The sequence below is a fragment of the Podarcis muralis genome, chromosome 14 (assembly GCF_964188315.1).
Source record: "Podarcis muralis chromosome 14, rPodMur119.hap1.1, whole genome shotgun sequence".
NCBI lineage: Eukaryota > Metazoa > Chordata > Lepidosauria > Squamata > Lacertidae > Podarcis > Podarcis muralis.
The window spans coordinates 32,130,832-32,143,228 of NC_135668.1; the positions used below are offsets into that span (position 1 = coordinate 32,130,832).

Below are 12,397 nucleotides of genomic sequence, written 5' to 3' on the forward strand. Positions count from 1 at the left end.
AGTTCCCTGACACTAGATATATCTCTATATACAGTGGTACCTCGTTTTACAAACTTAATCCGTTCCTGAAGCCCATTCTTAAACCAAATCCGTTCTTAAACCGAGGCACCCTTTCCCTAATGAGGCCTCCCGCTGCCAATGCCCTTCCACCGTTTGGCTTCCGTTTGTAGACCGAGGTAAAGTTCGCAAACGGGAACACTACTTCTGGGTTTGCGGAGTTCGTAAACAGGGCTGTTCGTGAACCGAGGTACCACTGTATTCCTTTCTGCGTGAACACACAATCCAGATTTTTAACGGTGAGCATTAGGAAATCCATAGCAATGCTTGTGGGGATTTGGCTGCATTATGCGCTCTAAAGCAGCCTTCCTCAGCATGGCGCCTTCCAGATGTTTTGGAGTACAGTTCTCCCCTCCCAGCATCACCATTTATTTCTTTAACCCCCTCCAGAATTAATACTGCCTGAGTTTAATAAAGCCTCAAAGCAGAACATTAGAAGTATCAGTAAAAGCACAAGAAACTAAAATCAACACTAAATGATCAAAACATGTGAAACTTCGATTGGGTGAACTTGTTATCATATCATCTGTGCTGGCTCAAGGGGCAGATGGGAATTTAGTCCAAAACATATGGGGTGTGGGCACCAGATTGGGGAAGGCTGCTGCCAAGGGGACTTTGGTTTCACGCGGAGATCTCAAGGCTCCCAGTGTCTTCTCCAAGATTGAAGCAGATTTTCATCTGTCTCCACGCACACCCCAAACACACAGAAACCCTCCCAAGACAAATCTGGGGTTGCCATAGCAACTTCTTTCCCCTTGCAATGATATTTGTGGAATTTCTGATCCCGGGAACCTGCAGCTCATTTGTCTTATCCTTTTGCTCCGCTCTTCCTCTGTTGGCAGAAATGGCCATGTGTGGTTGCTTTTGCATGGGCCAAAGACCAGTTTCTGAAGCAGACCTCTCTCTCCCTGTCAGCCTCCATCCGTCTTCTGAATCAGCCATAGCAAGTGGCTTTGTGGGCATGCAGACCCCATCATCCTCTCCCCATTTGAACATAAGAACATAACATCAGAGGAGCTTGCTGGATCAGGCCAGGGGCCCATCTAGTCCAGCATCCTGTTCTCACAGTGGCCAACCAGATGCCCCAGTGGGGAAGTGGGATTTGAGCGCAAGAGAGCAGCAACTGGTATTCAGAAGCATTGCCTCCTCCCCTAGTGAAGGCAGAGCATAGCCATCATGGCTGGTAACCACTGATAGCCCTTTCTTCCATGAATCTGTCTAATCCGCTTTTAAAGCCATGCAAGTGGATGGCCCCCACTGCCTCTTGTGGCAGTGAGTTCCATAGTTTAACAATGTGCTGTGCCAAGAAATCCTTTCTTTTACAGATAGAAGGATGGCTGATAAAAGGATGGGACTTGGCTGAGATGGCTAGGCTAATGTGTTTAATTAGAGAAAAATCCTTACTAATGTTTGTTAAGGATTGAACGTTTCTTGTGGACTTTTTGCGTGAAAGAGAAAATGAACTTGTAACATCTGGGTTTGAAGATTATAGAAGATAGAACGGTCGGATCTTAAAGAATGAATATCGTTTGTAGCTGCAGAGAGCCAGAAGTCCTTTTATTTTACTCTAGTTTTTTCTTTCTTTTTCCCCTCTTACTTTATCCTCCTCTAGATTTCTCCTTTTCTTCTATTTTCTTCCTTCTGACTTTGTTCTCTTTTAGACTAAGCAGCTGTTTTATCTCAGTATATTATAAAAAAGATGCTTTGTAGTGGGTATGTATTTCTGTATATCTTCGAATAAGGATCAATTATGAAAATTTAAAACAAACAAAAAAGAAGTCCTTTTACTCATCCTGAATCTCCCAACCATCCGCTTCGCAGGATGTCAATGAGTTCTAGTGCTGTGAGAAAGAACGTTTCTCAATCCACATTTTCTGTGCAATGCCTAATTTCATAAACTCATCGTGTTGCCTCCAACTCACCTTTCCTCTAAACCATGGGTAGGCAAACTAAGGCCCGGGGGCTGGATGTGGCCCAATCGCCTTCTCAATCCAGCCCACGGACGGTCCGTGAATCAGTGTGTTTTTACATGAGTAGAATGTGTCCTTTTATTTAAAATGCATCTCTGGGTTATTTGTGGGGCATAGGACTGTGGCAACAGAAACTGATGGACTATGCGGAATGTGCGGAATTGACACATAAACTATGTGACAAGGATAACTGTGACTTTAAAGAATGGGAACCTTTTACGAAGTACTTAAGGAAACAAAATGAACTGGACTCCTTGGAAGGTTTCGAATAAACATTCACAAACTCCCTTATTGATAATATACAGACAGATAAACTGAGGATCTCTGCAATTTTATAACATGCAGAGAACAATATGTGCTGAGAAACCAGAGAGAGGAGCTGAGGGAAGTCTGGGGTGGGTGAGGGGGGGTTCTTTTTTGGGGGGGGAAATGAGGATGATGTATTTTTGATAAATTGTTATGCTGAAATTCCATTTATTTACTTTTTTCAAAATATAATCTGGCCCCCCACAAGGTCTGAGGGACAGTGGATTGGCTCCCCGCTGAAAAAGTTTGCTGACCCCTGCTTATAAACTCAGAAGTCCCAAACCTTGCAACTTTTCCTAACAGGCGAGTCGCTCCATTCCCTGGGTGTGTCCCCAATCCTCCGCTGGGATTTGTTAAAGCATATTGCTGCAGGGCCGATGAGGAAGGCAACCTTCCACCTGAGCCAGAAGCAGTTTAGACCAAGTCGGAGCAACGCCACATCTAGTGCAATATTGCTCCTTATTCTGTTTCTTCCAAACCTCTAATCCTTACCTTCCTTTTCTCATTGTTTTTTCTCCCCCAGAGCTCCTGGGATCAACCAAGAGGGTGAATGTGAATTTCCAAGACACTGATGGGTAAGTAGGTTGAAATCTGTTTACCCATTAGCACCAGTGGGGTAGCGGTTCAGTGTCATGGGGGTGGGGGGTTTGAAGGGCTGTTGCTATCTCTGTAGCAGGGTCCTTGTCTCCAGCATCCAACAGGTGCCCAGTGAGCAGGAAAGGAAAGGGGAGATTTTTAGCTACCATATGATCCAAGGATCTAGGAACTTGGAAAAGGCAAGGAAAGCAAGTCTTATGAGGAACGGTTGAAAGAGATGGGGATGTTTATCTAGAGGACTGAGAAGAGGGGTTATGTTAGGCCAGGCTTCCTCAACCTCGGCCCTCCAGATGTTTTTGGCCTACAACTCTCATGATCCCTAGCTAGCAGGACCAGTGGTCAGAGATGATGGGAATTGTAGTCTCAAAACATCTGGAGGGCCGAGATTGAGGAAGCCTGTGTTAGGCATCTTCAGATATCTGAAGGGCGGCCACACAAACATGAAGCAAACTTGTTTTCTGTAGCTCCAGAGGGAAGGATCCTAACCAATGGATTCAAGCGATAGGAAAGGGGATTCCTTGGGAAGCCCAGAGCTTTGTCCATTGGTCAAGGCTTCCTCCAATCCTGTCAGATCCTGGACACAGCAAGACAGTAGCCATTAAGAATCTTTCTGTCTCCCACAGATGGAAATAAAAAGGTAAAGGTACCCCTGCCCGTACGGGCCAGTCTTGACAGACTCTAGGGTTGTGCGCCCATCTCACTTAAGAGGCCGGGGGCCAGCGCTGTCCGCAGACACTTCCGGGTCACGTGGCCAGCGTGACAATGCTGCATCTGGCGAGCCAGCGCAGCACATGGAAATGCCGTTTACCTTCCCGCCAGTAAGCGGTCCCTATTTATCTACTTGCACCCGAAGGTGCTTTCAAACTGCTAGGTTGGCAGGCGCTGGGACCGAGCAATGGGAGCGCACCCCGCCGCGGGGATTCGAACCGCCGACCTTTCAATCGGCAAGCCCTAGGCGCTGAGGCTTTTACCCACAGTGCCACCCGCGTCCCATTCCACAGATGGAAATAGTTAATGGTTAAGAGATCCTTTTTTTGTGGGGGAGGGCTGGATAGTGGCTTTCCCCAGACATTTGGAACTACAACTCCCATCAGCCCCCAACATCAATACAGCTCCGCTGCCCGAGACTGATGGGAACTGTTGTAGTCCTCAAAATCGGGAGGGTAGCAGGCTGGGGAAAGTTTCTGCCTAGGGGGCTTGCTCCAGCTGTGCATGGGCTCAGCCAACCTCACAGGGTTGTTGCGAGGCTAAAACAGGAAGAGGAAGAGAATTTTGCACGCCACCTTGAGCTCCTTGGAGGAAAGGCGGGATAAAGGAATAATAAAAGAAATAAATAAGTGGATGGAAAGGCTTGCAGGAGGGGAGCATGAAGAAATTTCCCTTTGTTCTTAAGACCCCCTTGTGTTGCCTGCATCCAGTTTTGCAGAGGACCTCATGAAGCTCCCTCGGTGGCCTCCTCTGTACATCACAAGCACTGTGCCTGGCCTCCCCATGACTTAAGATCGTTAAAAAAAGCCTGCTGGATCAGGCCAGTGGCCCATCCTGTTCTCACAGTGGCCGACCATTGGGGAACCTGCAATTCAAGGATTCAAGCACAAGAGCCCTCTCCCCTCCTGCATTTTCCAGCAACTGGGCATTCAGAGAAGCAGAGCAGTAGCCATTGATAGCCCTCTCCTCTCCTCCATGGTTTTGTCCCATCCGCTTTCAAAGCCATCCAGGTCGCTGGCCTTCACTGCCTCCTTTGAGACTTGGATCTTGAGTGGTGCGTTGCACTCCATCCCACTCTTCAACAAAAGAAGGAAATGACGCAAAATTTGAGAGAACCATTGTACAACCCTGTCTGAGTTGCGTAATTTATGCCAGGCACAGAATTCCGAAGGCAGAATTCTTAATTCTGTTCGCTGCACGTGCCTGAAAGGGGGGGGGGGAGAAGCAATTCGGCTGCCTCATGAGGTGACCTCGTTTGCTTCCCATTGAAGTGTGTTCCTTTTCCATTCCTTTCTTGATATAAGAAAGCTGCTTGCAGCTGCCGGGGCCCAGATAATTCCACTGTTGTGATGACTTGTAGGAGATGAGAGGAAGCAATTTTTGCTGAGATGGAAAATAGTACAATGGAGCAAACTCCCCCCCCCCTTCTCTGCACTCCCCAGGTGAGATCTCTGTGAATTCAGGTTAGTGTGTCCTTCCGGAAAACCAAAGAACATAAGGAGAGCCTGGCTTCCAGATCGGGCCAATGACCCGTCTAGTCTGGCATCCTGTTCTCACAGGAGCCAACCACCAAATGGCATCAAAACAGCAGCAAACACAAGCTCTTTGTCCAGGTTTTGGGGCAAATACCAGGGGATGACTATTGGCTTTATGCTTCAGGGCACCTGACTGGTCTCTGCTGGAATCAGGATGCTCGACTAGACAGGCTTTTGTTCTACACCTGTAGCAAACCATACATTTAAAGTACAAAATTTCCCCCCAAGAATCCTGGAAATCGTAGTGACCCCTAGCAGAGCTACAGTTCCCAGAACCCTTAAACTACAGTTCCCATGATTCTTTGGGGAAAGTCACGTGCTCCAGAGGAAGGGTGGGATATAAAACCTTGTAGGGTCCAAGATGGTTGGATTTGGGGAAGGTGCATTGTTAGGTCTAAAGCGCTCTACAACTCGGGACGGGGATACCCAAAAGATCATGGCGCCCCTTATATACCCAGTCAATCATGGCTGTTTGCAGGCTGTCTTGAAGGCACCATCTTCCCAGAGACATCTGTTCCCTGCAATGTAGGCATTGGGCTTTTAGTGTTGTGGCATCAGCCCTTTGGAATGTCCTCCTCTTAAATATTAGACAGGTGCCATCTCTGACTTCTTTTTGGTGGAATTGGTCTTAAGCCGCTTATATTGTTTAATAATCGCTTGTTTCTTTCCATCCTGGGCTCCTTTATTTATTTTATTTAGTTCAACAAAATTATACGCCACTTCATAGTTTTAAAAACAACAACCCTCAAAGTGGTTTAGAAAAAAAATAAAACAATAAAATTGCCAACGATAATTTGAAACTTTCGAAAAGTCAAAATAACAATGGACTAAAAACAAATTAAAATTTGTGCCAACCTTCTACATATGTGGATGGGCTTGCCTAAGCAAAAAAATGCTTTTAGCAGGGACTGAAGAGAGTACAGTGAAGGCGCCTGTCAGTTGTTAAGGTCTTTGAACTTGGCCCTTTGAGAGGAAGGGTGGGATATAAATTTAATAAATAGTCGTAAATAAAAAGATCAACTTCTGGAGGGCTCCAGGTTGGGGAAGCCTGCTTTGGTGGCTCTGTCCTCTCCTGGGCAGGTGCCACCTCCCTTTCCAAGCAGCCCTTGTAGACGGCTTGGCAGGCGGCAGGCGGAGGAGACAGAGAAGTAAATGAGTCTTTGCTGAAAGACGAGGGGGCGGAAAGGGGGGGACGCTTCTTCCATTAGCTGGAGAGAGGCGCAGACTCCCACGCAAAGCTGGGCTCTTCTGGCTTCAGGCAAGGGATGGGTGCTCAGCACACAGCCTTTTCTGGCCCTGTGCAGGCAGGGGAGAGAATAGGTCTCTTTGGTCAGTATCCTGAGCGGTCTCACAGAGACCAGAGGCCGCCCAAGCAAGGAGCCACGTGTGTGTCTGAGAGAGGAAGGGAGAGAGAGAATACCTCCTTGCGTTGTATCTCAGTGCGCCAGCTGAACTGGTGCCACCACTGTGGCGTTGCAGAATATTTGTTAACGGTTGCATTTCATACCCCACCTTTTCCTCCAAGGAGCTCAAGGCAGAGTATACGGTTGTTGTTTTTCCTCTCTCCCCACTTTTATTTTATTTGGTTATTTAACAAATTTGTATAACCACCTGTACCCATAGATCTCAGGGTGCTTCACAACATAAAAACGCTGAAAAACAAACTGAAATGGCTCAGTGGAGAGGGATATTTTTGCTTTTCTTGTGGAGTGATCTAAGGAAGAAAAATAACAGGAACAGCCTCCCTGCTGGAAGCATTTCGGAGGCGCCCAAGTGCGTCTCTCACGTCCTCCCCATGGCCCCCAGACGCACAAATCCCAGGGAACGCTTCTGGGCAGCTTTCCTGGAAAGAGCGGGAGAGACAGATTTGCTGAGTCCCATTGCTCTCTCTGTGTGTGTATGTGTGGAATCACTACAATGCCAAGCAGACCCCACGAACCCTGTGCTAAATTGGGGCATTCCTTAGCAGCTATAATAACTCTCCTCTGGTTTACATCTGCAGAGTTTGGGTCTGTGCTTTTATGGAAATGTTTGGAAATCTGCGTGCGTCTTCCCCAAATATCCTGGGATCGAGATATGACTTACATGCACGCATCCAGCCAGCCCGTAATCCTCATCTCTGCCTCTCTGTCCAAAAAACCCATCGGTCATTTAATTCTTTAATTTATTTTTTAAAGTTTTCTGTCTTCCTCTTTAGCCCCCAAAGGTTCTTGGAGCAGCTACCCATTGTTTAAAAGCAGTAAAACGATAATAATCTGGAAGTAGCAGCGAGAGGCAGAGTTGTAGAGCAGTACCAAATCCGGTTTAATCCAGGATCTAAAAAATTAAGCTAAAAACACAGAGATAATTTTTAAGTGTGTGCCGGTCAGTGGGGAAAGTATTTCACTGGTGCCAAGATAGACACCCGGGTCTTGGCAGGCCTCTCCTGGAAGGTCAGCATCTGCCTCCAGAGGCTGGGATAGCAAGGAAGGACTGGTGGTGGTGATGATAATTAAATTTATTACCTGCTCTTCACCAGCAGATGCCAGGGTAGGATGCAACCAACTAACGCTAAAGCTAGTTAAAAAATGATGACCTTAAAATCTGTGCACATGCTTGGGACACCAGGACACAGAAACACCAGAAACTGGCTTCTACTGAATCAGACTTCTCTTGCTTGGACTCTGAGCCTGGACCAGCCCGGGATACTGTTTTGGTTGCTGCTCCCTTGAGGTTACTCCTGGCCAGTTGCCTGCTTCTTCAGGAGCCCAGGGAGAACAGGACAGCAGTATGTCCTGGGGTAGCTAAATTGGTAGATTGTGAGACTTAATCTCAGGGTCCTGGGTTTCAGCCCCACGTTGGGCAAAAGATTCCTGCATTGCAGGGGGCTGGACTAGATGACTCTTGTGGTGCCTTTCAAGTCTACCGTTCTATCATTCTACCTGGGTAAAGGGTAAAGGGACCCCTGACCATTAGGTCCAGTCGTGGCCGACTCTGGGGTTGCAGCGCTCATCTCGCTTTACTGGCCAAGGGAGCCGGCGTACAGCTTCCAGGTCATGTGGCCAGCATGACTAAGCCGTTTCTGGCGAACCAGAGCAGCGCACGGAAATGCCATTTACCTTCCTGCCGGAGTGGTACCTATTTATCTACTTGCACTTTGACGTGCTTTCGAACTGCTAGGTTGGCAGGAGCAGGGACCGAGCAACGGGAGCTCACCCTGTCGCAGGGATTCGAACTGCCGACCTTCCGATCGGCAAGCCCTAGGCTCTGTGGTTTAGACCACAGTGCCACCCACGTCCTGGGTGCATGCAACTAAAGATAAGAACATAAGAAGAGCCTGCTGGATCAGGCCAACGGCCCATCTGATCCTGCATCCTGTTCTCACAGTGGCCAGCCAGATGTCTCAGTGGCAAACCCACAGCAGGACATGAGCACAAGAGCATTCTCTCCACCAGTGATCCCCAGCGACTGGTATTCAGAAGCATTTCTGCCTCTGGCCATGCATGGAAGGAGAGAGAGCATAGCTGTCCCGGCTTGTTGCCATCGATAGCCCTCTCCTCCACGAATTTGTCTTGTAAACTTTTAAAGCCGTCCAAATTGGTGGGCATCACTTCCTCCTGTGGCGGTGAGTTCCATAGTTTAACTAGGTACTGTGTGAAAAAGTACTGCCCTGCATCTTCCAATGTTCAGCTTCAGTGGATGTCCACAAGTCCTGTAACCAAAGAATCCCTTGCCTGCTGGCACAATAACAGCAAGCGAGGGGACTGGGGAGCCAGGAAGGATCCTGGGGAGGTCCTTCCCTTAGAGTTGGGGTTCTCGGCAGAGAAAGCCTTGACCTGCTTTTGTGCCAGCTCTACCTGAGCCGTGTGTCTCCTGCTGATCTAAGGAAAGGGGAGAGAGCTCTGGGAGCAGGTGCTCTAAGCTAGCCTGGAAATCTGAAGCAGGGCCAAATTTAGCAAGGGTTACCTTTTTGTGGGGCTGCTGCTTTCTGCATTGGCATGAACTGAGAGTTGGGGAATTGGGCAGGGCAAGAGGAGGAGGAGAAGGTGGTCGTGGTGGGGAGTCTCTCCGGCACTTGACATCTCTGCTTTGCCCCCTTTCCTTGCAGATTCTCTGCCCTGCACCACGCGGCCCTCAATGGCAACACAGAACTCATCTCCCTGCTGCTGGAGGCTCAGGCTGCTGTGGATATCAAGGATAACAAAGGCATTAAACATAATAGAAACACCGCCACCCAATCCCACCCTTATCCATCTTCCCTCTCTCCACCCCCCTTTCTCTTTTCTCTCCTTTTTTTATTTTTATTTTTATTTTCTTCTCCCCCTAATGCCTCAACAAATGAAACGGATTTGTAAAAATGTTACATGGGGAAAAATATATATGAGGCACTACACTTCTGTAAAACAAGAAAATCCTTAATAAAATATTAAAAAAAAAAAAAAAAAAAAAAAAAAAAAACAAAGGCAAGCACAGGAGAGAGACTCCTAGAAGGAATGCAGAGAGTGCCTGGGGGTGGAATTTGGGGAAAGGTGGGCGGGGCTTTGCTTTGGTCATGGTGGGTTCTGGAATTGGGGAACTGAGCTGTACTACAGCAGAGAACAAAGAGAGAGAGAGAGAGAGAGAGAGAGAGGCAGATCTCACAAGGTGCTGAAGGAGGTCCTATGGTCTTTTTTCATGCCATGTGTCCCATTTCTAGAGGAGAAGCTGTTAGTCTCTTGCAAAGAAAACAACCTTAATGACGGCGGGTGGGGCGGGACATGTGTACGTACTACGGCCTAAGACTTTTTGGGCTGCATTCCACTCCATCAGAAGCATGCAATATTGCATAGATCATGATTTGAGGGGTGCGAGGGATTGTAAACAGTGAGGGCAGGAGGAAAGACAAAGCAGAAAAGTAGAGATAGTGATAATGGTTATGTTACACCTCCACACAAACCAGGTATTGATACCACAGGCACCCTGGCATCGGTAAACCAGTTAACACATGCAATCAGCCTCTTGATGAATTGCAATTCAGCTCTTTTTCACTGGTGCCCCCCCCCCTTTGTTCCTCTGTTCCTTTATGGCCACCTTAAGGTCAGCTTTGGAGTACCCCCATGGGCTTGTGGCTATTGCCAGCTTTGAGGTCAGATTTGTGCCCATCTACACTATGTCCTTAATGCGTTTTTATTATTAAGAACCCTTCTTTGGAGGCAGCTGGAACAAGCCCAGCAAATATAATTCAACCAGTGTGTCATCAAGTTGCAAGTGGATCCCACCATGTCCTGGCATATTAACTACATGTGGTTTGGGCAAACCACAGTTTCCCATATTCCGATACTGTGGTTTGTTTGAGGTGGCTGTTGGACACTTCCAATGTTCTCCCTGTGCCTTGAGAAGTTTTCCCAGTTCTTTTGGATTGAGTTATGCCCCCAGAAATGAAGGGTGGTTTCAATACTAGCATTGATAATCTCTCTCTCTCGCCCCACCCCCTCCTGGATGTGGTACAGGGATGCGCCCCTTGCACTACGCTGCCTGGCAGGGTAAGAAGGACCCCATGAAGCTGGTGCTGAAGGCTGGCTCTTCTGTGAATGTTCAGTCGGATGAAGGGCAGATTCCTTTGCACCTGGCAGCCCAGCACGGCCACTATGATGTGGTAAGGGGCAAAAGGGGTGGGGAAGGGGCTCCTGCCTAGGGATAGATGAATCTGTCAGTCTCAAATTCTCAGCGCTTCAATGTGAAATCCTCCCGATTTCATGCATGCATTTTTGGCTGATAGATATCTTTTGCAAGCAAATTTTCCATTGACTGCAGTGCAGTTCTGTATATTATTTTAAGTAAGGTGACTTTTTTTTTTTGCTCGTTTCCCCCCAATATATGCATTTCTGCACGCTTTGTTTGTCTGGAGAAATTCGGAGGAGAGCCAATTTCGAAGGCTGACCCTGTTTCAGTTGGTATATTGGTTCGAGAAGCGCAAATGAGGTTGTTTTTCATTGAGGTGCAAACAAAACCAATTTTCTCCCTCATCTGCGCCATGCCATGAGAGATGCATCTTGTTCCAGCTCTCTGGGGGTGGGAAGAGAATTTTACTTGCCCAATGGCATAGAGAATTTGACTTGTCTTTGACTTGCAAAGGGCCCATAAAATCCGTAAGCAAACCGTCCCTGCAGATCCTGGGCAACATTGGGGTCTGGTGGGGCTTACATGTGCCCTACCCCTACACCACATGTGCCCTACACCACCCTACACCACAGCCAGTGTGGTATAGTGGTTAAGAGCGGTGGACTCGTAATCTGGGGAACCGGGTTCGTGCCTCCGCTCCTCCACATGAAGCTGCTGGGTGACCTTGGGCTAGTCACACTTCTCTGAAGTCTCTCAGCCCCACTCACCTCACAGAGTGTTTGTTGTGGGGAAGGAAGGGAAAATGAGAATGTTAGCCGCTTTGAGACTCCTTTGGGTAGTGATAAAGCGGGATATCAAATCCAAATCCCTGTTCCCTTACGCCTGCCCCTCTGCTCCCTTATGGGGCTTGGCGCATAAGTGTTCAGGTGAAGGCCTGAACACACCAAATGTTATTTGCCTCTCCTATGTGGACTCTCCGTCCTGCTGGAGTGGTGTGGGAAAGAAACCCCTGGGAAGCAGCTCCCCCAATCCCACCCAGGACACTCCAGCAATGCAGACAGTGGGCTGAGAGATCAAATACTCTATCTGGTGGATTTTGGCCCATGGCTCCACTCAGCGCCTGCATTTTGTTGTGCCTGCCTCTTTCTCGCTCTCTCCATCCCGCAGTCAGAGATGCTCCTCCAGCACCAGTCCAACCCCTGCATCCTGGACATTTCGGGCAAGACCCCGCTCGACCTGGCCTGTGAGTTCGGAAGGGTTGGGGTAAGTCAACCGGCTGCGGCGGCAGAAATTGGGGGCGAGCGCTTGAGGTGGGGTGGGGTGTGTAACCAAATGCTTCCCTGGGAGAAGCAGGAGGTTGACTTCCTGCCCTCTTCCTGTAGGCTCAGTGGGAGAGAGCACACCAGGTAGTCCCAGCTTCAACCCCCAGTGGCTTCTCCAGGTGGGGCTGGGGAAGACCGCTGCCGAAAACCTTGGAGAGCCGCCGCCAGTCAGTGTAGACCAGGCTTTGCCAACTTTAGGTCTCCAGCTGATTTTGGACTGCAATTCCCATCATCCCTGACCACTAGTCCTGCAAGCTAGGGATGATGGGAGTTGTAGTCCGGAAACAGCTGGAGACCCAAGGTTGGGAAACCCTGGTGTCGA

General features: G+C 48.4%; 1 protein-coding gene across 4 annotated transcripts in view; it reads left to right on the forward strand.

Annotated features, from left to right (window-relative positions):
* Positions 1 to 12,397, forward strand: part of CASKIN1 (CASK interacting protein 1) — a 111,344-nt gene that overhangs the window by 63,399 nt on the left and 35,548 nt on the right. For 3 of the 4 annotated variants that reach the window (XM_077919179.1, XM_077919180.1, XM_077919181.1), the window contains exons 2-5: positions 2,857 to 2,908; positions 9,261 to 9,358; positions 10,642 to 10,787; positions 11,921 to 12,016. In XM_077919179.1, the coding sequence (XP_077775305.1) occupies positions 2,857 to 2,908; positions 9,261 to 9,358; positions 10,642 to 10,787; positions 11,921 to 12,016 (392 nt within the window). Of the gene's footprint in view, positions 1 to 2,856; positions 2,909 to 9,260; positions 9,359 to 10,641; positions 10,788 to 11,920; positions 12,017 to 12,397 lie in introns of those variants that run through there. The other variant, XM_028705922.2, reaches the window with a different exon arrangement.